Below are 25,647 nucleotides of genomic sequence, written 5' to 3' on the forward strand. Positions count from 1 at the left end.
CCTTCCTCCAGTTTTTTTCCTCTCTCTTATGTTCCCATAACACACTGTATAGAATACTAGCCCCATCCTGAAACACTGGGGAATTCTTGTAATTATCTTTCTCTCTCTTAAGTTGCCAATACAATGTTGACATAAAGTAAAAGGTCATTAAGTATTTGTGGTATAAGATAAAAAAGGTGAAGAAATGAGAGATTCATGGGCATCTAGTATTAATTATTCTGTTTAAACAAAAGGGCGATTTCTTAGAAACTTAAAAATATGCCCCTACAAAAGAAACCACACTATCAGAACACGGGACTCAGTGGCTACCACTGTATCCATGATCAAACACATTTTGAAAACATAAAAAGAAGTTATTTAACATTCTTGGGAAAGAAAGAACAAACAATAGCCATCAAAAGCAAGCCACAAAAGCACCACTATTAACTAACTGCCACTCAACCTCAAAATAATGATTCACTGGATGAAGAACATCAATGAACAATACCTTAGAGTAAGTCCATTTAAAGGCATTAAGAAAACAAATTCAGTAGACTGAAAATGACTGCTTTAGGTGATCTCATACACACTACTGACTTTTTAAAAAATCTGATTTATTATTTTTAGAGAGGATGGGAGAGAGAAAGAGAGAGAGAGAAAGACTGATGTGAGAAAGAAACGTTAGTCAGCTATATCTTGTATGCACCTGAACCAAGGACCAAACCCACAACCCAGGCATGTGTCCTGACCTGGAATCAAACCAGCAACCTTTTGCTTGGTGGGACAATGGCCAATCAACCAAGCCACACGGGTCAAGGCCACACTATTTACTTTAAATACCAACTTTATATTGAAAAGCCACAAAATTACTTCTCTAGACCAAAACTCTTCTCTGAACTCCAAACTCATATAATCCAATTGCTTACCTGACATCTTCACTTGATATCCCACAGGCATCCATTTTCATCTCAAATGGAATCTACCTAGTTACTCAAGCCAGAAACCTGCATTTTCCTTCTCTATTTTCCTTCTTCCCAAACCCAAGTCTATGCTTAATCTTAAATCAATCTACCACCAAGTTATATTGTTGGGACCTGCTGTCCATTTAATTTATGTCCACTCCCACCATTCTATTTGGGGCACTGTCAACATTTCCTTGGATTAGTGCTTTAGGTTCCTTACACCTTTTTCTCTTCTTGCCAAACAAACCTATTACATTTAAAACAAAAATCAAGGAACAAATATCTCTCTCTTTCTCTCTGCTTAAGATATTTTAAAAGCTGTCCACTTTACTCTGAAGAAAATGAAAATGGCCTACAGTCTCATTCTACTCTCCCATCACCCTCCACATTCTAGAAACTAGCTCTCTAAAATTCCTAGACCTATCTAAATCCTTCTCATATCAAGGGCTTCAGGAATCAAATTACTCTACCCAAATCATTCCTCATTCTCTTCATTTAGCTGGCTCCTTTTCCTTCTTCGACCTCAAGATTGCATCTACCCTCCCTTAGAGAAATCTTCTTTGACCAAATAATATATAAATGGATCTCTATCACCACACCCTAATAATGGCATGTCATGTTTCAGTCGTAGTGCCTACCTCTACCTAAAACTATCTCTTACTTTAAGTGAACCTACTTATGTGTTCAGCATGTCAATGATCTGTCTTCCCCATGGGATTCAATGAAGGTTGAAACTGCTTATTGTGATCTTCGTAAAACAATACTTTAAACAGTATGCCTAAATCATATTATACACTGAAGTAGCTAATAACTAACTTAATGGTTTCCTAGGTTTTACTGCTCTTAAGAGATTAATAAAAAAGTTTCTTCCCATTCTGCACAAAGATAAAACTTTGTAAAAAATAAAATGATAGTCACCTCACTATCTTCCACTGCCACTTTTCCTGAGGGTGGTTTAAATGATGCAAGCATCTCTAATAAATCAAAAAGAGTAGTTAAATGAGGTTCTTGTAAAAGCAAAAGCATTGGAATGTTGTCTTTCTGAGGAGGTGGTAGGCAAGATGCTGGCAGCTGAACACCTTCCCCTTTCCGTTCTCTCCTCGGTGCACCCAAAGATACAAAAACCATCTGTAAAAACAGAAGCAATAGGAAAAAAAAGTAATTATACATACTAAGTTTGGCTTAATAAATCTCTGAAGTATAAAATAACTCCATTTAAAATTTTAATATAACAAAAGCAATAAGAACGGTTTTTAAATTGTACCTTCAAATGTCCCCCTATAGACTGTAACAGTCAACAGATTAGTAAAACTCAAATCATACTTATGTGTACCTGCATATCTTTAAAACCAAGCTCATGCAATGCTTTTTCATCATAATCTGTTGTTAACTCATGTCCAGATGAAATCATCCTGACAGGTCCCATAAGGCCTCCTTAAAAACAGGAGAGAACATAAGTGAAAAAGTTTAGAAGAGTTAACTTCTTTGCTAACATGAAAATATGGTTATATTAATTAATTTCACTGGACATTCAGCTTAAATATAATTATTAAGCAAAGTGGAGACAGTTACTAAGCATGCTTCCTGAATTTTCTGTTGTTAGAAGTTAGCATTAGACAGGAAAAATTACATGAAAATTCTCTTTTAGCATCATTTTAACTAGATCAATTCCTGCCAGCTTAACAATATGAAAAATTATACAAGTAAAAATCATTATGGAGCTTTCTGGGAACCTAAACCATTTTCCCACACAACACATGCAGATGATTCAGATTTATTAATACATTAATGCTAGTTAAACAATTAACCAGCAAGTATTTATAATGATCAAATTTTCTCTTCCCTGTTATTATGCACCAAAACAAAGTAAGACAAACTATAACACAGAAAAAAAATTAAAAAAAAAAGCTCTGACATAAAAAGATCAGTTACAACATCCTAGATTATGATAAATATAATTAACTCAGATTGAGGCAATTTATTTCTAAAAACCATAAAGTCCTCTTTTGCTGCCTATCCCTTCTGCTTCATTTCCCACCATCATCCCTACCTACATATGTTTTTAGCCACCCAACCTCCCTATTTTTTTGAAAACACCAAAACCGTTTGCATCCGAAACCCTAAAATGCTCCTCCACACAGGAATTCATTCACACAGCTCATTCCCTCACTTCCTCCAGATCTATCAAATGTAAGCTCAAAAGGCCTTCTGTCTAACCAACCACTCAATCTGAAGAGCTTCAATTCACTATTAATCCCTTACTGTTTTATCTTTCTTTAAACCACTTAATAGGATCTAACATGATATATTTATATATTTCCTCCACTTAAAAAAATCCCAGTTCTAAAAGGCAGAGTTTATGTTCATAGATGTATTCCCCAGCACGAGAATATAGCAGGTATTCAATATAAGTATTGTTTAATCCATGAATTTTATTGTATTTTTTCCATTGCCATTTATCCCCCTTATACCCCCTACCCCTGCTGCAATCACCACTGTTCTCCATGTCCATGAGTGCTTTTTCCTTTTTGCTTGATCCCTCCACCAGCTAACCCTCTGACAGCTGTCAGTCTTTTCTCTACCTCAGTTCAGTTTGTTCATTAGATTCAACATGAGTGAAATCATATGGTACTGATTTTTAAAATTTGGCTTTTAGTTTTTGTTTCTGATGGCATTTTGTTTTCTTGCATTATTTGTCTTTATTGTATCCTCTTTTAAAAGATTTTATTTATTTATTTTTTTAGAGAGAGGGGAAGGGAGGTGGAAATGGGAGAGAAGCATCCATGTGCAGGAGAAAAATCAATCAGTTGCCTCTCACACACCCTCAACTGGGGTCCCGGCCTACAACCCAGCCATGTGCCCTGACTGGGAATCGAACCAACAACCTTTAGGTTCACAGGCTGGCCCTCAATCCATTGAGCCACACTAGCCAGGGCTGTATTAATTGCATCCTTTTTAAAAATGTTTTTTCAATAAAGTAATTATGGACTTTTCCTTCCCAGAGATCTTCCTTCAGAGCCATCCTATTCTGCTGTTCATAAGGACAATTATTCTCTGACTGTTGCTCAGCTTTTAAGCTAAAATATCTCCTCACTATGTCTCTAGAATGTTCCTCTTCTTTCTTGTTCGTATATCATTTTGCTCCAGAATAATCTCAAGTAACTTACTAAGAAATAGTGTGTGAGGTGTAAATTTTCTGAGCATGTACTCCTCATTCTGAGAACACAGCAGCATTCATATTATTATTTAATCCATTAATTTTTCAAAAAAGGAAATGCTTGACAGAATAGGAAAATTTAAAAGTTCTAGTAAAGATGGCAGTGTAGGTAAAGGCAGTACATGAATCTTCACAAAACCACATCAAAATTATAAATAATCTATAAAAAAAACTACCATTCAGAGCCACCTAAAATCGAGCTAAATATAAGTCTTACAACTAAGGATATAAAAAAGCCTCAGAGACTGGTAGAAGAGGCAGAGACTCAGAATGGCCTGGTCCCGCACCTGCGTGTAGTGGATAAAAATCGTGAGGGTTATCTCAGCTGCAAAGGCACCCCCGTGAAGAAGGGGTCCCAGACCCAACCCAGTCCCCACAGCCCAGGGTTCTAGTGTCAGGAAAAGAAGTCCCCATAAGTTCTGGTTGTAAAAGCCAGCAGGGACTGTGGCTGAGTGAGAGGGAAGGCTTTTGGAGTCCCAGGCGTTCCTCTTTAAACAGCCTGTGCATGGAGTTACTTGGACTGACTCACTCTAAGATTCGGTTCTAGGCAGCAAGGCAGCAGCTTGAAAGGCACCAGGGACATATGAGAAACTGAATTGTCCTGTGTCAAGGCAAGAGCTGGAGGGGCAGCTTTCTCATAGACACAAGTGCTGACAGAGGCCATTGTTCCTTTTCTGACCCTTCCCCAACAGAGCTGGCAATAAGGTGCTATATCTGACTCTACATCTATCTGGCTAACACAGTTCCCCCTGCCCTGGTAATTTCCTGAGATCCTGCCCCACGAAACTTTGGGGCCCACCAAAGCTGTTTGAGTAGCTTTAACATGTAAAAGGTCCCTATTGGCTAATGCTTCAGACTTCCCTAAAATCTCTGAAGCAAGCAGTATCTGGCATCAGCATGACTGTACCTCTGGCTAAGTGGCCCCAGACCCAGCAGTAGCTGCAGCAGGCCTTGGTTCTCAGCTTGGTCTTTCCTGGGCATCTCCAAGCTCAGCACAAGTGGCTGCCTTCTGTAGAATGCTTAGCTCATTTGGGTGGTCCCAGGCAGGACTCCTGTGGAGGCTACCCTTGGCCTGCACCTCCCAGGAGGCCCTAGAGCTAGGGCACCTGGTAGACAGCATCAGACCATGTTGAAGAACTACCAGAACTCTTCCATGTGGGACACACAAAAAAAGGTGGACTCGGCAGGCACCAGAGCCTTGATCAACTAACTTCTACTCTGTGGGGTTGGCCCTTGCACAGCTAGCTGATCTTCCACAGTGGTCCCAGCCAGTCCTTACAGTTGATCAGCCTTACGGTAAATCATTCCTACCGAGGTGCCAACAGCCTTCAGGACTCAGCTACAACAGAAAGGTATACACAGCCCACACAGGAGTGTACCTGGAGAGCCCAAATCATGTGATCAAGCAGCTGTGCCACTGGATCCTACAGGATACCTACTACATAAGGCAACTCACCCAAGCCCAAGAGATGTAGCAGTTCTACTTAATAGACAGAAAAAAAAAAATAGGGAGGCTGCCAAAATGAGGAGACAAAGAAATGTGTCCCAGTCCTGATTGGGTTAGCCATCATCCAGTGAACCAAAAGATCACTTGTTTGATTCCTGGTCACAGAACGTGCCTTGGTCATGGGTCCCTGGTTGGGGACGTGTGAGAAGCAACCAATCAATGTTTCCCTCATATGTCAACGTTTCTCTCCCTCTCTTTCTCCCTCCCTTGCCTTCTCTCTAAAAATAAATAAACAGAATCTTTAAAAAACATGTGCTCCAAATGAAAGAACAGACTACAACTCCAGGGGAAAAAAATAGAGACAAGCAATCTACTAGATACAGGTTCAAAACACTAGTTATAGGAGCTCAATGAACTTAAAGAGTGATGAACTTAGAGAATTAAAAGATAGGAAACAAAAAATGGAACTAGAATACATAAAAAGAACCAGTCAGAAATAAATACACTAACTGAAATGAATATACTACAGGGAATCAGCACTGGAGTAAATAAAGTAGAGGATCAAATCAGAGATTTGGAAGATAAAGCAGAAAACATCCGATCAGAACATTAAAAAAAAAAAATACAAAAAAATGAAGATAGTGTAAGGAAGGAGTCTCTAGGACTTCAAGTGTACTAACATTCACATCATGGGGGTGCCAGAATGAGAAGAGAGCCAGCAAGGCATTAGTAATCTATGTGAATAAAGAATAACGGAAAACTTCCCTAACCTGGTGAAGGAAATAGATCTGTAAGTATAAGATGCACAGAGTCACAAACAAGGTGAACCCAATGAGGCCCACACCAAGAAACATCATAATTAAAAGGCAAAAAAATTAAAGACAAAGAGAGCATCTTAAAAGCAGCAAGAGAAAAGCAGTTCGCTACTGACAAGGGAGATCCCATAAAACTGTCAGCTAATTTCTCAACAGAAACTCTGAAGGACAGAAGGGAGTGGCAAGAAATTTTCAAAGTGATGAAAAGCAAGGACCTACAACCAAGATTACTCTACCTAGCAAGGCTATCATTTAGAATTGAAGGACAGATAAAGAGCTTCCCAGAAAAGAAAAATCTAAGAGTTTATTCCAAACCAAACCAGTATTATAAAAAATGTTAATGGGTATTCTTTAAGAAGGCAAAGAACAACAAAAAATATAAATAATAGCCCTGGTTGGTGTAGCTCAATGGACTGAGCGTGGGCCTGCGAACAAAAGGGTCACTGGTTCGATTCCCAGTCAGGGCACATGCCTAGGTTGCAGACCAGGTCCCCAGCAAGGGGTGTGCGAGAGGCAACCACACATTGAAGTTTCTCTCCCTTTCTCTCCTTCTCTTCTCCTGTCTCTAAAAATAAATAAATAAACTCTTAAAGCATATATAAATAATAAAATGGCAATAAATATCAAAAATTAAATGCAAATGGATTAAAAGCTATAATCAAAGACATATGGAGGCTAGAGGCTGAATGAACAAAACAGGACCTTTACATATGCTGTCCACTAGAGACATACTTCAGATCAAAGGACACACAGACTGAAAGTAAAGGGAGGGAAAAAGATACTCGTGAAAATTGAAATAAACAAAAGCTGAGGTAGCAATACTTAACACTAGATAAAAGAGATCTAAAAAATAAACAAATGACCAGAATAGAAACAGACTCATAGATACAGAGAACATTTTTACCAATGCCAGATGGGATGGGGGACTGAGTAAAAAGGTTGAAGGATTTAAGAAGTATAGCAGTGGGAATATAGTCACTAATATTGTAATAACTATGTATGGTGTCAGATTGGGAGCTGATTAATCAGGGTGATCAGTTAGTAAATTATATAACATCTAATCTCTGGGTTTTACACCAGCAAGTAATATATAATAGTATATGTCAACTGTAATTGAAAAATAAGAACTTTTTTTAAAAATAAAAAAAATAGGAAAATTAGGTAAAAATGTTGAAATATCTGAATAATTAAATGAAACTTAAATAAATATTGTTAAATCTTATTAACTTAATATAGAAAAACTCCACTGAGCACTAAACAGCTATTGTCTGGAATGTGTGAAACAGGACTACTGCTTTGCATAAGGACATATAACATTTTTAATTACTTGCCTCCCTTCACACAAACAAGAAAATTCTATCCGAAAATATTTCAAACACATAGGAGAAAAACAGGTTCCTCCAGATTAATTTTGGCAATTTTCCTCAAGTACAATTGTGCAGCAAAATTGATTAACGGTTGCATAGTGAAATGTATGATAATTTCCTTTATTATTTCTAAGCCTAGAAATCTTGGCTCTCTCAAAGGTTTGATATTTAATCCTATTTCTTCTGGATTTTCCTATAGTTAATTTTGTGTATAAAAATACTTTCAATCTATGCTGAGTATTTGAGTCACAAAACCACCCCACAAGAGAAAATACTTCATTGTTCAGTAGTCATCAGTTTCAAAACGTGTCACAAGTGCCAGAACAAATTAACAACAAGTACCAAGGTACCACTGTGGTTTTAAAATGTTTAATAGTTGGCATTAAAATTCATCATTAAATCCTGTTGTATTTTCCTCTTAGAACCTCATATACTGCTTTGATTATTTATTATTCGAGGTAAATTTCATCAAATTTGATATAATTACATTACGATTTTAGGTAGAAGATACTATAAAATAAATTACCTGGTATCTCTACAATATTTTGTACAGAGGCATGTAAGATATATCCACTTATTCAAGTAGACAGCAAAACCCTAAAAAGACAAATCTTAAACTAGATATAAGTTTTTATTTATCATCTGATTTATTGTGATGTGGCGTAGGAGCATTCTCTTCTGTGATCCTTCATCTATTAAGAGCCATACTTCCCTTTTCATTAATCCATCAAGTTTGTGCTTGCTTATCTGTTTTAAAGAACTAAATACATTGTTTAGGAATACCCACTAGAGGTAAAACTATAAGCAATACTAAAAGAATAGTAAACCAAAAAACAAGATTGTATTAAGAGGAAATGGAAAGGATGATATTAGGGAGGGATACAGAAGTAGCTTCTAATAATGTTCTAGTTCTTAATATGTGTGGTAGGAACATGGGTGGTTTTCATTTTACTAATTTCGCATTCTTTTTATGTTAATTTAAATGTTACAAAAGTAGATACAGTTTGACCTGAAAACTCCATAACTAAGTTTTTAGCCAATTTGTTAGATAGCATTGTTTGTAATAAGAAAAACAGTGGAAACAGCCTAAATGTCCATGAATAGAGAATATGTAAAATAAATCATGGTCCCACCTTATTATAGATTAGGCAGATCTTTAAAAAGAATGAGGTAACTTTCTATATGCACTAATATGGAATGTTCTTTATGAATGTTAAGCACTATAAGGAAAGGGTAGAGGAGTATAAATAGAATGCTACATTTGTGTTTTAAAGGGGTGTGTGTGTGTGTATGTGTGTGTGCGCGCGTGTGGGAGAATATACTTCTTGGTACCTTTTCAAGGATATGTAAGAAACCAGTAAAAAACATCTGCTTCACAAGAAGAGAAATGGGTGGTTTAAAGGTTAGGGTAGAAGGGAGACTTTTCAACACCTATTCTTTTGTATCAAGAATATCTGTAAATTATTCAAGAGAAAAACTTAAAAGATCTGCTACTTTAGAAGATGCACATGGTTCCACCTTAAGTATGCTGTAGTGATATTGTCTCTTTACTAAAAGATGCCAAAGAATTACTCTGCACACAGGCAGAGTCAAAGTCCTAAAAACAAGCTTTTAAAACTTTAAAATTTTTCCACTGAGTATCTATTTAGCCTGTTATAATTTCAGACGTTTCAATTATAACAAAAAATAACAGCTCTTACAGATGTTCCTCTGATTAGCTCATATTTTATGTATTATAGGAAGACACTAAAATGTACTAGTCTTAAGAGTTAAATCAGGAATCAAATATAACTTTAGGCTCACATGAAAAATTTCTTAATATGATACTTTCTTGGAGGGAAGGGGTGAAATGCACAGGTGAAATTTAAGAGGGCATTATTTTCATATGCTCCAAAAAATATACATCTATATCAAAATGACCCCCCAAAACTGTAGGGCACTAAATAATATATGGAAACAAATTGATTAACATTTCCCTTGGTGCTTATCAAATAACCTCCCAAAGTAGAAATCTTTGAGAAGGAGAAAAGAATGTTTACTAGTAGTAACACCTGAAGTGACTCTAACTCTTAAGAATCAATGGAGAGTTCCAGCCAAAATGAAGGCATAAGTAGAAACCCTTTGCTTCCTTGCACAACCAATAAGATAACAACCAATCTGAAATCAATAAATAACCAAAGCGCTAGAAAATCAAACTGCACGGAAGTCTTAACAACCAAGGAATTAAAGAAAAAATCAACCAGAACCACCAGACGGGTAAGGCGGCCCATCATGCTGGATAACTCAGAAAAACCAGGGTGAGGCCGCAAACTGTGGGGGCGGGAGCGGAGGACCCTGGGGGTGGGGCTGTGCAGGAGGGGTTGAATTAAAGGAAAAACTGAGACTCAGACTGTGGACTATGGCGATTGCTAGGGTGGGAGAAACTCCCAGTCTCACACAAGAGTTCATTAAAAAGTGCACTAGAGACTAGCAGGCGAGCTGCACTGTTCCCTCTCTGGCCCCTCCCCCACAGGCAGCACTGCAGCACAGCAAAGAACGTTGCTCTGCCCAGGTGAATACCTAAGGCCCCACCCCCTTACAACTTACCAGGTGTGCCAAGACAAAGAAATATGACCCAAATGAAAGAACAGAGCAAAGACTCAAGAAGAGAACTTAGCATGGAGATCACCAACCTATCTGATGGAGAATTTAAAGCCCTGGTAATCAAAATGCTCACAGATCTGATTGAGCTTGGTGGAAAAATGAAAAAAACAAATGAAGGATACCCAGAGTGAAATACAGCAAAATATTCAGAGAACCAACAGTGACAAGAAGGAAACAAGGATTCAAAGCAACGATTTGGAACTAAAGGAAAAAATAAACATCCATCCAGAACAAAATGAAGAAACAAGATTCAAAAAAGTGAAGAGAGTCTTACAAACCTCTGGGACAACCTGAAATGTTCCAATATTCAAATTATAAAGATGCCAGAAGGAGAAGAACAACAGCAAGAAATTGAACTTCCCCAATATGGAAAAGGGAATAGACTTCCAGGAAGTCCAGGAAGCCCAGAGAGTCCCAAAGACATTATACCCAAAGAGGAACACACCAAGACACATCACAATTAAGTTACACAAAATTAAAGATAAGGAGAGAATCTTAAAAGCAGCAAGAGAAAAGGAGACAGTTGCTTACAAAGAAATTCCCATAAAACTATTAGCTGATGTCTCAAAGGAAACCTTGCAGGCAAGAAGGGGCTGGAAAGAAGTATTCAAAGTCATGAAAGGCAAGGACCTACATCTAAGATTATTCTATCCCACAGAGCTTTCATTTAGAAAGGAAGGGCAGATAAAGTGCTTCTCAGATAAGATCAAGTTAAAGGAGTTCATCATCCCCAAGCCCTTACTGTATGAAATGTGAAAGGGACTTATCTAAGAAAAAGATAATAAATATGAACAATAAAATGACAACAAACTCACAATTATCAAGAAAAGAAAAACAATGAAAACAAAAACTAAGCAAACCATGAGAACAGGAACAGAATCAGAGAAATGGACATCACAAGGAGAGATCTCGGTGGAGAGGGGGAACGGAGGAATCGGGGGGAAAGGTACAGGGAAGAAGCAGCATAATTAGTAGACATAAAATTGATGGGTAAAGATAAAAAATGGTACAGGAAACAGATGACTCAAAACTTATATGTACAACCCATGGACATGAACTAAAGGAGGGTAGAATGCTAGAGTGTTGGGGAGGCAGGGCGGAGGGGGATAAAGGGAGAAAAATTAGGAAAACTAGTAGCATAACCAATAAAAAATACTGACAAAAAAAAGAAAGGGCATGGGAGAGATGGGCTGGGGATGGTAGGGGTGGGGGAAAAAAAAAAAAAAAGAAAAAAAGAAAATCCTGATTAAAATCATATTAAAAAAAAATCAGTCTATGGAATTACACCAAGAGTAGGGAAATGTGGGTGAGAGCTACAAACATGGTAGTCTTCAAAGAAATAAAATTTTGAAGTTAATATAATACAACTTAAAATATATGAAAATGTGAACTACTGGACTTACCAGGAAACTCTCCCTTTCGGCTGCTTTGACCAAACTCCTGAAGCTGAGCTTGTTGATTTATTTGTTCTTTCTGTAAATTTTCATACCAATGAGTTACTTCAGCCCTAAGATCTGCTACCTGGTCACTAGGATACATTTCAATAGTCATCTGAAATATGAGATGCAATCAATTTAAAAATACAAAAAGAACAGATAAACTGGGAAATGTTATCAATTTGGAAACTAAAACTATGTAACTACCTTGTCAGGAAGTCCAGCTGGCTGACATACAACCCTTAGCGGCAGGGACTGTTTGTCACTCAGTGCTTTCAAATGACTACTAATACCAGTGCCTTCAATTTGCCACTGTCTGAGATGATATGCAAACCTAAAACAAACAAAAACCAAATACAGAAAGGATATAATTTTAAAACAATTTAATATTACTGAAGTTTTTATTACTTTATAAAATGAAAAAGCCCACAAAAGATTCTAGTGCATTCCAATTTACTCTATAGCACTGCTTGTTTTTTTTCCCCCCAAATTAAAAGCACTCAGTTTAGATTCAACATACTGAATCAAATTTAAAAATAGGCATAAATAAACATAGCTAAAACTCCTAAAAAATGGTTTTCAGGAAAAATTACTGAGGAAAAAAAATCCCACTAAGAACATCATCATCATCACCATCGTCATTATTATTATTTTAAATGGAAGATGGGGATAGTGGTAGTAATATGCAGGATGAATTCAAACAACAAACTTATCTGGTAAGAGAAATGGCAAGTTGTCATTCCTACATTCAGAAGAGGAAGAAAAGGTATTTGAAATATTTTTCAGATAGAGAAATTTTTCTAGTAAATATATGTTAACCAGCCTAACAGAATTTTGAGAGCTGATTCCATGACTGCTAAAATTACAAAATGAATTATAAAGGCTAGTATTTCACAGGACACAAGCATCTAGTATGACACTAAGTATGTGTCAATTTCCTAAGTGATTTCTAGTTGTCAAGACAGGATCCAAGGTAAATGAGTTCAGTTAAGAAAAAAATTATCAATATCTTATACTAATCAGCAATTCTGGAATAGAAGGAGGATACAAAAGGGAATAAAATGGACTTGATTTCCTAGAAGCAATCCAATGTCCAGCTTCTATTACTGAGTAAAAAAGTAATCTTGAACAAGCTTTTTGGGCCAATAATTCTTTGTTCGGAGGGTGGAAGGGGGGAGGTGGGAGATATCTCATGCACTGTAGAATGTTTACCAGCATCCTTGATTTCTACCCACTACATTCCAATAGTACCCCTTCTCTTGTAAGCTGTGAGAATAAAAAATGCTTCCACAAGTTACCTAATGTTCCGTGGGAACGACTGCTTCTTGTTGAGAACCACTGTTTAAGATTAAAATCTTATCTTTAAAAAAATATTTCTAAAGAGACATTTATCTTAGTCTCTTAATATAAAGAATATAAAACAATAGTTACTTTGTATTTTCATTCTATAAATGTTAGACTATTTTAAATTAGGAGCACCAAACATATTAAGCACTTGAAACTGGACAATAATCCTGCAAAATAATTTGAATGAAAATACCTAAATTATTAAACTACCTCTTAGTTGTTTTAATATTCAACTGTTTCCTAGTTTCTCTACTAGGCACCCATAAAATAAGGATTTTTATATGTTGTTTAACACCAACTGCTACAATAAAACATGAAAAAATACAAAGGTGTCTATCAGCAGACAATTTTTTTATGAGTTAGAAAAAACTTATACATCTGAGAAGGGATTTTTTAAATGAAATTCATTAAACTTATAAAAGTACCATGGAATCCTAAGAGCCTCAATTTATTTTTAAATAAGTGCTTATTTTAAGACACTGGTAGCACTGTATAAGGACTAAGGGTTTAAACCAATAGGCCCTTTTTGGTTTGTTGTTTGTATACCCTGCAGCATAGAGAAAATTTTGGAATAATATACATACAGGTGTGGGCAAAAGTAAATTTACAGTTGTACATGAAACACAGTTTACTCTTTTACTGTTTATTATTATATTATTTTCCATATGGACTACAAACCTACTTTTGCCCATCCCTGTATTTATGTATCATTAACAATAACTGTTTCTGATAGGAAAAAATAAGACTACAGAAACTTTCATTTTGTTTAGTATATTTAAATTTTATGAGTACTTAAGATTTATTAATTTGAACACATCACCACATTTACTTATTTATTTTTATTTTTTTAAAGTAGTATAAGTTACCTGGCAGTGTGAAGTTTCTATGTAAAAAACTCTAGAGTTCCCTTATACAATCTTTAAAAACACATGGAATTACTTCAGTAGAATTTCCACAAATCGCAATCATAATCAAAGCAAAAAATTTTGCAGAGTCCAAATGTTTTAAATCATGAAGTCATGTTATCTATGAGAAATGTCTAGAAAATCTTTATTATTCACTATTTCCTAATATTTTAAATATCAGTAACTGTCAATTGTATGCCATTTTCATTATCAAACTAAACTTTGAAGTTGAAGTTATTAATTTTAACAATTTTTTCAACAGTTTCTTTGTACTTTTACATTTACTCATGATTTTTAATACAAAGAATTTCTTAATTAAAACTATCTACTCACCTTTCACTTCAGTCGATACATTCATAAATGTTAATTTGCTTTATTTCTGTATTACACAGGGTATGTCTAAATTAATTATACAGATATTCATTAACACAGAATTTTTGATCATGTTTCCATGGTAAATGGAAATTCAAAATTAAAATACTGTCTCCTAGTCCAGGAAGAAAAAAAAACAGCAAATAAAACAAACTCAATTTGGTTCAACTACGAGAGATTATTTGATGTTCTTGGTGAGTTTCAGTGAAACTTTTTTTGGTAGTGGTGTTCTCTGCCTTTTCAATCATAGTAATTCTTAGTGATGAAATTCTGTCTAAAATTCTCGTTCATGCATATCTTCTCAGAGTCTAATGATTTTTAAAGCCCTGCACTATTTACCAGGAAACTTTATTGCTCATTGTACCACTTAATGGTACACATTGTGAACAAAAATTACTTCTAATACTAGCACTTCATTTTTGGCAATTTACCTGCTAAATTTGGTAATTTAACTTGCTACCTGCCCCCCCCAAAACCTCTAATTTAATTTTAAGAATACTTTTGGACATGTCTGAAAAACAGCCTTAAAGTCATCCTCATGTGATATAAAAAAAAAATTACCTTCTCCTAAATGCTTCTAGATGTGTCTTCAGCATAAGGAGTCCTCTTTCTATAACAGTGAGACTTGAATGTGATTCTTGCTCAAGACTGCTAGAAGCTATCATAAGACTCTCCATACATTTACTAATAAATTCTTGTTCCTTCTCCAAACCAGTTTTACCTGAAAAATCAGATGTTTTGACATGTATATCAACACATATTATTTTGCTAAATAAAACTATAACTAAACAAAAAATTCTTTACATAAAAAATTACCTATTAGGCAGTATTTCAAATCACTTACCATTAATATAATAGGAATTAATATATTGGATAGCTGCTCGACTGACATCACCAGATTGTGCTCTTAAAGCAATGCCCCAAAATTGGTCCATACCACAAAGCTAAAAAAGAAAAACATAACATCTATAAATTGTATTATTTTCAAACAATACAAATACTAAGACTGAAGTAACAAATATGAAAACACAATTTTGTTAGCATAACAATGCTTAAATGCTTTCATCCAACTTACTCTGATAAAGTCATTCTTTATATGTATTCACAGAAAGTTTTAAAAAATGTTAACCCAAGTTGTCGCTTACATTTATATTAACCACAAGATGACAAAGAGAATGCTTTCACTGAAAACTACAGAAAAAGTGGAGACTGCATGTTCTTAAAAGTTGGGCAGAGTAAAGCAAAATATCCTTCTGATAAGTGACTAACCACCCTTAGTGTTTCTAACATCTACATAAAAAGCAGTATTATCTCAAAAGTAGAGTATGACTACGTCTTAGGTAAAAGATCTGTCTGGTTGTCTGAAATGACATATTAAAATTTATCATACTAACATAAAAGAGTTAGGACCAAAAAACTAAAAAAAACAACAACAACAACCCACTACTGAAACAAAGAAAGAACGTAGGAAGACAGTATGAAACCATTTTAGATACAATTAAAATTATTCATTACTACATAAATTAACAGCAATTTCCTCTGCTTTTGTCATTATAACACAACTCCAGCTTCCGGAGAAAATTAATGAAAAATGTGAATGGATAATACATAAATCATAGCTATTAATAAACTGGAATGTCCAATGAGGTAGGCTTTCAAATAACAGTCTGTGTCAAGAGAGTCTAGGAATGATGCATTCAACAAAGCCTAGCAGCCACCCAACTAGGCAAATGGAACTCTAAACCAGAGGTAAGATTAGCAATTTGTGAGGGTCTTCAGCTAATAAACTGATTATATACCTTAGGATCAGAGATGATTTAAATAGATTCTATTCCAGAATAGAGGTTACCAACAGAAACTCTGGAGTTGCTCATGAGCAACTAAAAGTTTTGGCTTTGACAAATGGCATAAAAATCAGATTTTAGACAAATCAACCTTCTAATTGACAAAATACTTCATTATAATACTTCAGTATAATACTTCATCATACTATATGGGAGCTTTATCATTATATTATCAGAGGACTAAAGGAACACTCAGATGGCCTCTTCTCTATTAATCAAGGAATGTGTAGTAAGTTAACTAAGTACAATCAAGGTTATCTTTGCTAATGAAAAGTTACCAAATTAGTTTTTTTAAAACTTTTTAAAACCTAAGAATAAAAGTCTTCATAGTTAGTAAATTCAATGCTTGATAAACAATATAATTCAGTATACTAATTTGAAGAATGAAACAAGAATTCTACAAGCTGACCTGATCAAGTCTAAATCCATACCTCAGAGTTTGAACCACCATCATAGGCACTGGTAGCCAATCGAGCCAAGTTACATAGATGCTGAAATAGGTTTAAGCCAGTCATGCTAATCGTTTCAGGTTTTAGCTGGGGCATCTTAAAAAAAAATTTAAGCCAGTTTAGATTAACTTAAGAGATTTAAATTAATTTTAGTAAAAACATTATAAAGAAAATGTTATCAGCTCAGATTTTCACTGAAAAATTAAGATAGATGATAATTCAACAAAAATTTTATTCAGGTCATAATGAAAACATCTGATGCATTTCAATTTTTGTTATGGACATAATCAAATCAGAGAAAATGAATTTTAAAATTTATCATTTATTGTATACCTAGACCATGCACATTTGTGAGATGTGTGGCTTACATGTAACAGTCTGTATATAAGTCACAAGCTGAAATTAAGATAACTGAAGGTCTATTTGTAGCTTTCCTTTGGATTTATTTGGTGACTTAGTTTACACATGTATTCATTCATATATACTCAATTTTACCACAAAGACAATGTGAGAGTATGTAGAGAGCCTTTACAATCTCAAAAATAAGCATAAAAATAATAAAAAAGTCTGTTGCTGTTATTATTTCAAATTCAAGTGAAATATTAATATCTGAACCAACTATTGCATCTGATAAAGGAGATCAAAAACTGGATAGAAGAACATCTTTAATACTATTATATTATAATATTATTATTAATTCCTAAAACAGCCTTTCCAGGGATCTACAAAAAATGTGAAGATTAGTTTGTATCTATCTGCCAGAAGAATGGCTGATACTACAACCATTTAACAAGAAAGAGTCACAGAATACAGCTCTACATTAGTGGGTATGGGTAACACTCCTGAAAACTTAACTACAATGTTACTATTTTGAAAATAAATACCAAAACTCCCCACATTTCTTATTAATGTTCGCCCAAAGAGTTATGCTAATTACTGTTAAAGTACTTTAGTTAAGGAACAGAATATTTTTGTAAATATAAACTAAGCACTGATTTGCTATAAACACTGTAGAAAACAAAATTAAAGTAAAATCTGGCAAACACTACATAAAACTCCAGAAAATAGCACCTTTATCTTTTACAAATTCAAAAGGAAAAGTTAACATTACAGACTTTGTTTTAAAATGAAATATAGAAAAGTAATATAAACAATAAAACTGTCAAAAAATAAAATTACCTTCTCCAGGAAAAGGTGTTTGTAGGTTTCCATTCCCATAGCATGTTGATCTTTACTTCGAACTTGATTTAAAAACCAATGGAGTGCATCGTCATAACACTCAGAATCTTCTACTAAACAATGCCATAAAATGTCGACTTGCTCTAAACTTAGCCCTAGATTAAAATTACAAATTTTGAATCACAGTACATACAATATTTCAGTCCTAATTCAATGTCCTAGAAGCACCAATATATCCATAAAGATATTATACAGTATGTAATGTAGCTAAATATGGTATCTATATAAACCATCTAAAAACATACAACTTATATAGTAAACTAGAAGAGTCATTTGGTATGGAAAATCATTCTTCCTAAAATATGAACATATTACTGTATTATAGTACACATGATTAAGGGGAGGTAATCCAAAAGTTGAGTCAGTTCTAAGGTTTAAGGGTTAAGAATTGAGTGGATACCATGTTCAAAGTCCAGTCTGTGCACACGGGATATAAACAATATAAGCTAATAAGCATTTTTGTATACTGAAGAAAAAAAAAAAAGGATCCTTGTGATAAAGCAAAATGGAACTGACTGCCTAACACAGAGAACAGCGACACATCAGAGGATATCATTAGCTTGGAAGCCAATGTAATGAAATGAAATCTGTATGGTAGTTTGACACAAGTATTAAATGATTCCAAGGTGTGACAGGAGAAAGTCAGAGAAATATTCAAAGAGAGGGGGCATTAAAGGCAACCCACAAATCTCAATATGGGTAAATGAGACAATCTAAAGGGGCAGAAATAAAAGCATCATGGGGATTTCAAAAGTATATCATTAGGGATTCCAAAGCCTGGGGTTCTTCCTCAGATCAGAAGGGATATGAAGGTGTGACAATCGTAAGAAACGTCTCTCTTCCTTGGGAAAAGCAGATGAGTCCCAGAATATGAAAAAAACACCACAGAATATATTTAGTAACAATACCAGTCTAAGTAGAGTTTGATGAGTAGAAAAATAGTATCCTATCAGTTTCTCCCAGAAATAATGTACAGACTATTTGTTCTAAGATAACCTGTGTCTCTAGGAGTCAACATAAAACTAAAAACAACCTTTAGTGTATATTAAACATATTAAGTATTTAAGAAGACAGATAAGTGAAGAAAACAGGTAACACCCCTAGCTGGTGTAGCTCAGTGGATTGAGCGTGGGACTGTGAACCCAAAGGTTGCCGGTTTGATTCCTAGTCAGGGCACATAGCTGGGCTGTTCGCCAGGTCCCCAGAGGGGGGAATGTGAGGGGCATTGATATTTTTCTCCCTCTCGTTCTCCTTCCCTTCCCCTCTAAAAACATAAATAAAATCTTAAAAAAAAAAAAGATTACAGCCCTAAAAACTAGTATCCAGATTAATTATAGTAAATTATATAAAAAAGAAGTGTATTTATAAATGACTGAATCACCAACCCACATTCAGTAGACAATATATATACTTTGTTATTGTTTTAAGTTAAAAAATGTATTTCTTGCTACATTAAAAATCAATATTATCTTATAGAACTTTGCAGTAACCATATTGTACTCGACAGAAATTGTGCCAGTAAAAAAAGTACAACTATGATCTGGGAGAAGTTTTCAACTTGATTGTATCTGGACAGTAGCTATAATGCACAAAGAATTCATAAGGTGCTCACTGGGGATGGGAGCAGCAAAATAACTTTTTTTAGTATATTTTACTGATTATGCTATTACAGCTGTCCCAAATTCTCCCATTTGCCCTTCTCCCCCAGTACCCCCTTCTCTCCAGCAATCCCCTCCCCCTTAGTTCATGTCCAAGAGTTATACATCTAAGTTCTTTGGCTTCTCCTCTCCTATACTGTTCTTAGCATTTCCCTATTTTATACTTACCAATTATCTTCTTAGTCCCTGTACCTTTTGCCCCACTCTATCCCTTCCCACTGATAACCCTCCAAGTGATCTCTATTTCAATGATGCTGTGCCTGTTCTAGTCGCGTGCTTAGTTTATTTTTGTTTGTGTTTTTTCAGATTCAGCTGATAATTGCGTTTGTTGTCATTTTACTGTTAATAGTTTTGACTTTCTTCTTTTTCTTAAATAAGTCCCTTTAACATTTCATACAGAGGCTTGGTGAGGATGAACACCTTTAGCTTTACCTTGTCTGGGAAGTACTTTATCTGCCCTTCCATTCTAAATGATAGTTTTGCTGGATAGAGTAATCTAGGTTGCAGGTCCTTGCTTTTCATCACTTTGAATACACTTTTCTACCCCTTTCTTGTAAGATTTCTTTTGAGAAATGAACTGACAGTCTTATGGAAACTCCTTTGTAAGTAACTCTTCTCTTGCTTTTAAGATTCTCTATTTTTAACTTTTGGCATTTTAATTATGATATGTCTTGTTATGGTCCAACTTGTTTGGGACTCTCTGTGCTTCCTAGACTTACATGTCATGTCTATTTCCTTCACCAAATTAGGAAAGTTTTCTTTCATTATTTTTTCAAAGAAGTTTTCAATTTCTTGCTCTTCCTCTTCTCCTCTGGCAGCTCTGTGATTCAGATGTTGGCATATCTGGAGATATCCCTGAGTCTTCTTATTCTCTCATTTTTTAAAATTCTTGCTTCTTCATTCTATACTTTATGACTATTTATTTCTTCCTTATGTTCCAAATTGTTGATTTAAACCAGGAATGTCAAACTCATTTTCACCAGGGGGTCACATCAGCCTCACGGTTGCCTTCAAATGGCCTAATGTAATTTCAACTCCTTAACAGTCAAGAAGTAGTTACATTTATATAGTCCTAAAATTACATTTGGCCCTTTGAAAGCAACCTTGAGGATGATGTGGCCCCCAGTGGAAAGGAGTTTGACACCCCTGATTTAAACTCTGGCTTCCTTCCCTTCACTATTGTTTCCCTATGGATTTTTCTTTATTTCATTTCGTGTTATCTTCACTTCTTCCCTTATGCATCTGCCATACTCAGTGAGATCTCTTAGCATCCTTGTCACCAGTATTTTGAACTCTGCATCTGATAGGTTAGCTTATCTCCATTTTGCTTAGTCCTTTTTCTGAGGTTTTGATCAGTTCTTTCGTTGTTTGTCTCCTCAATTTGGCAGCCTCCCTGTATTTGTTTCTGTGTATTAGGTAGAGCTGCTTTGACTCAGTCTTGGCGCATCTGTCATATTGTAAGGGCAAAGCCTTAGGTATTTGCCAGGGCAAGGCAACCCACTTCCCGGCTTTGTGGTACTGTATGTGAGGGCAGAGTAGGAGAGGGAACAATGCAGCTTACTTGGCTCTCACCCTGTTTCCACTCATTTCCCCCAACTTCCTGCATGCTACTGGAGCCCTTCTAGCTGCTACCCTGATGCTAAATCCCAGAGTGGGTGGGTCTGCACTCATCCAAGTGCCATGTGAGCCCTTTAAACTACTCTCCTGAGAGACTGGCAATTTCTTCTGCCACCCCAATTCGCACTGGTTTTTACAGCCAGTTATGAGGCTTCATTTTTCCAGTGCTGGAACGTTGGACTGTGCATTCTGGCCTGGGATGGCTGACTTCCCAGGTGTTCCTTCAGGTTTTTATCTGCCACACTTGAATGTGGGACCACCTATTCACCTCACTTCCTGCCTCCAAGCCACTGCCACCACACTGTGTCCTCTCTGCCTGGGTCCTGGTCTCCATCCCTCCTACCCGTCTGAATGATTACCTCTTCTTTAAATCCTTGGTTGTCAGACTTCCATACAGTTTGTATTATTTACTTCATGTATGGTGTCTATCCTGATTGGTATGACAAATGATCTAGTAACAAAAGACACTAGTTTCCTACCAAAAACAGGAGTCTTTACTTTGATATCTGTTGGTATCACAATGTTAGTGGTATTTGTTATAAATACCATGACTTGAAAAAAATTATAGATTTAAACAGTGCTTCTCAAGTGCAGATATGGACTTAAAAGAGTAATTAACTCCTCTCTGGCTAGTAAGACACTCAACATTAGATTGTATTAACATAGCTAAAGAAAGGGAATATCCTTACAAATGAGGTTTGTTGACATGAACACATATATAAAAACAATATGGAGAAGGAGCAATAACTTAATCAGTCTAGTTAAGAGAAAAGGAACTCGCCCTGGCTGGCGTAGCTCAGCGGACTGAGCTCGGGCTACAAACCAAAGTGTCGCAGGTTCAATCCTCAGTCAGCCCACGAACCCCAGCAACCGCACATTGATGTTTCTCTCTCTCTCTTTCTCCCTCCCTTCCCTCTCTAAAAATAAATGGATAACATCTTAAAAAAATGGCTGAATACATTAAAAAAAAAAGAGAGAGAGAGAAAAGGAACTCTAGTCAAAAGACTCAACCTTCACCCTCCCTTGTGTGAACATTTAGTATGTATGTTTGGACATGGCCGACACTCTGAATATACCAGACCAATCTCTATTTTTTAAAGGTTAACTGTTAATGACTTTGAGTTTGAAACTAATCTAAATAAAAGTAGGGTCTCTCAATGTTTCTATCACCTATGAAACCAAGCAATTTTGGATAAGATTTAGCCCTGATAATAGCACAGGTGTTTGCAATTTGGGTGACAGGAAGATTCTATAACTAAAGGCAATAAAAGATGCAATCACCCTAACATATGGTCTTGAAATGAGACATTTATCCACTGAGAAACTGGCACTTACAGAGAATGAAGAAAGAATGTATCAAGGTTATGCTCATATTACCATATATACTGATAAGTCATTACTGAGAATAATTTAATGACTAAAGAAATCTAAATGCATGAGTACATTTCACCAGACTCTTCCCCAAGGATCAATACCGATCTAAAAACTTATTAAAGTATTGATTAAAATACTTACTGAAATGATCAGGTGATCCCAGAGTTGAAAACACACAAGTCAAGAACTGAAGTCGAACTTGAACTTCAGCACTGTGGCTGTACCTATATATAAAAAAGTCATTCAAATAATTAAAAGTCATTAAAATAATGAAAAGATCCTATTTCATAATAATTATTAAAGATTTAATGGCCCTAATCATAAATTTTACTAAATAAGTAAAATTTTATTTTCATAAATAAATTTTACTAAATTTATTTTCATAAATTTTACTAAATAAGTAAATTTTACTAAGTAAAATTTTATTTTCATAACTCCCATTTATTAAATATTTTAATTACGTAACTTTGGTTACACAAAAAAGGTCATACAATCAAATATGTTTTAGATGTGTTATTTAATAAGTTATAAAAATCTGTGAACTATTAGAAACCATACTTTCAAATTAGATGAGAAAAGTACATAAGAAATCAACAGTGGAACAAACGTCATTTTGAAATGCTGTAACACACACATAAATTATGTCTCCATCCAGAAATTTCATGCTTCATTATCACAGTCCCTCCAATGACATAATCTTATTACTTAAATAAGAAATGCTAAATTCATTTCCATAAATCCAGTTCATAAAGAATTCTGCTGATACACAACTGACATTTTTTATGTTATTTTAAATCTAAATAATCATAATTCATGTGTATAAAATTCAATGGTTAATGTAAGAGTTGCTGTGGAAGTTGGTTAATAGGTGATTTTACATGGTTCTTTGGGAATTCAGTTTGTAGGTACTTACAAAGAAACAGCATTTTTAAAGTGTGGGAGGAAGCATAAGAGATGAGTCTGAAGCTATAGACAGTGGCCAGACTGTGGGCAGCCTGAATGTCAGAAAAGTTTGGTATTGATCTGGATGGAAGCCAATGAATGATTTTGTGGGGAGGAGAAGCTAATGACCAGATTTTCATTTTAGGATTCTTTTAGCAACCCTGTGCACTGCATATTGAACTGTGTGATTTCACAATATTCTAGTCCCAAAGCACCTGAGCACTCAGTCAATATAACTAAGTCAGTCAGGAGATTTTATTGCTATGTTACAAATCAAAAGGCTGGTTGTGGGTGAACTGCCTAAATTACTTTGCCAACAAAACACAGCTATCCAGCCTGAGCCCTGATCCATATAACCCAGCAGCTTACAGAGTCAGAAAGCCTATTAATTCAATTTCCAATAATCTTCAAGTACAAATTTTTAAGTTTCCTAAAATTAGTTAGTTTCAAAAGAATTACACTAAATTCACTGAAGTTTAAAGTAAAGGTTTTCTAAAGATTGGGTTTGCTCAATATACCTTTACTGCTCTTTATTATTTTGTATTAATATTGGCAAGAAAAAAATGAACTCTCTGCTTCATTATTGCTGCAGTGCCCTTTGTAAAGATGAATGTACACATGGCAAAATGGCTGGGATAGGGGGAGGTGGAATATAATTACGCTACTCACAGACTAAAATGCTATGTAGACAAAAATTCAAGTACATCTATTAATAGCTCTTCATCCTTTTCTAATAGGACAGATTTTGTAACAGAGTCCTTGAAGCACTCTGAGGCAGAGTCTGAGGGACTTGGTCACAGAAATAAAAAGGAAAAAAGTCTTGTTCTTTACTAAGGAACCCGTAACTCAACAAAGTATGGATCCCTTTGTCATCCCTTCTTTGACTTCCACAACAGAACCACTGCCTCCACACTTCAAAGAATTCTGTTCCCACTGAACAAATGAAAAATAATGTGCCATAACTCAATATGCTTTACCAAAAAGTAGCAAATGTACAGAATTCTGTTTTATAGTCTGAAGGAACAAGGAAGTTATACCAAAGTAGTCCAGATAACCTCTCTCTGCTCTACGGTTTTATTCTCTCAGATCCAGGCAACAAGGCAGACTGGAGGATTGGAAAAATACTCTGGTGTACCCTAAGAAAGTATAAAACTCATCTCCTATGAGCACCACTCCATCTTTACCTTTTTTTTTTTTTTTTTTTTTACCAAAGTAATGCTTGTTTGAGGCTGCACCTCTGGTTCCACTACCAAAGTAAGCAATAACCCTGTAGCCAATGCTATAAATAACCAAGTTTCAGACCTGTATTCATTTTTTGGCACTTAATGTTGGGACTTTCTCTTTCTGATGATGATTCATCTATGTTCTCCACTCCCCTCTCTTAAGAATCCCATCCCTGCTCTTTAAGCCCACAGGCTTGTGGTTGTGGCAGGAGCTCTTTTGTAACTTAGGGTTTATTTCTCTTTTAACAGATAACTTGAATTCTGTCTCCCCAAAATGCTAAAGATGTGGGTCATTTGTGGTTTAATTTCTGCTCCTTTTAGATCTTATCTATTTTACAGAGGATGTGTGGTAATGCTCAGATTCAGGAGGCCACGATCATCCTAGACCTCTGCTTCAATAATAATAATTAAAGGAGGACACAGGCTATGAAGAACCCTTATGAATTTTAATAGGATTTTAAAAGAATGCAGGTTGTATAGTTTTAACCTTACAAGCAAAGTTATGGAATAGAGTAAATTTAAGGAAATACCTCAAAAATAATTTGACAGCCTTGTAGAATAGGATACCTTATGAAATTATTGAACAATAGACCAGGAAAGGTTGGTTGAGTTCAGATTTTAGAAAGCCCAGAATAGTAAGCGGAAAAAACTGGAGTTTACTTTTTATGCAGTGAAGAATCTAAATGGGCTCAGGGGCAAGTTTCTTGTTTGCTTTGTATCATAATTTGTTCTAATGAGGTAACTACAATTTACAGATAATCTACTTTGTGCCAGATGTAATTTACTGAATTATTTCACTTATTCCTTATAA

The 25,647-nt window shown here is 35.3% G+C and overlaps 1 protein-coding gene across 1 annotated transcript in view; it reads right to left on the bottom strand.

Moving 5' to 3' along the window:
• Window positions 1-25,647, bottom strand: part of USP34 (ubiquitin specific peptidase 34) — a 220,960-nt gene that overhangs the window by 92,443 nt on the left and 102,870 nt on the right. The window contains 9 exon segments of the mRNA XM_028516659.2: window positions 1,860-2,069; window positions 2,275-2,375; window positions 11,834-11,981; window positions 12,074-12,200; window positions 15,052-15,211; window positions 15,335-15,434; window positions 16,766-16,879; window positions 17,963-18,117; window positions 22,813-22,895. Of these exon segments, the coding sequence (XP_028372460.1) occupies window positions 1,860-2,069; window positions 2,275-2,375; window positions 11,834-11,981; window positions 12,074-12,200; window positions 15,052-15,211; window positions 15,335-15,434; window positions 16,766-16,879; window positions 17,963-18,117; window positions 22,813-22,895 (1,198 nt within the window).

The sequence above is a fragment of the Phyllostomus discolor genome, chromosome 6 (assembly GCF_004126475.2).
Source record: "Phyllostomus discolor isolate MPI-MPIP mPhyDis1 chromosome 6, mPhyDis1.pri.v3, whole genome shotgun sequence".
Classification (NCBI taxonomy): domain Eukaryota; kingdom Metazoa; phylum Chordata; class Mammalia; order Chiroptera; family Phyllostomidae; genus Phyllostomus; species Phyllostomus discolor.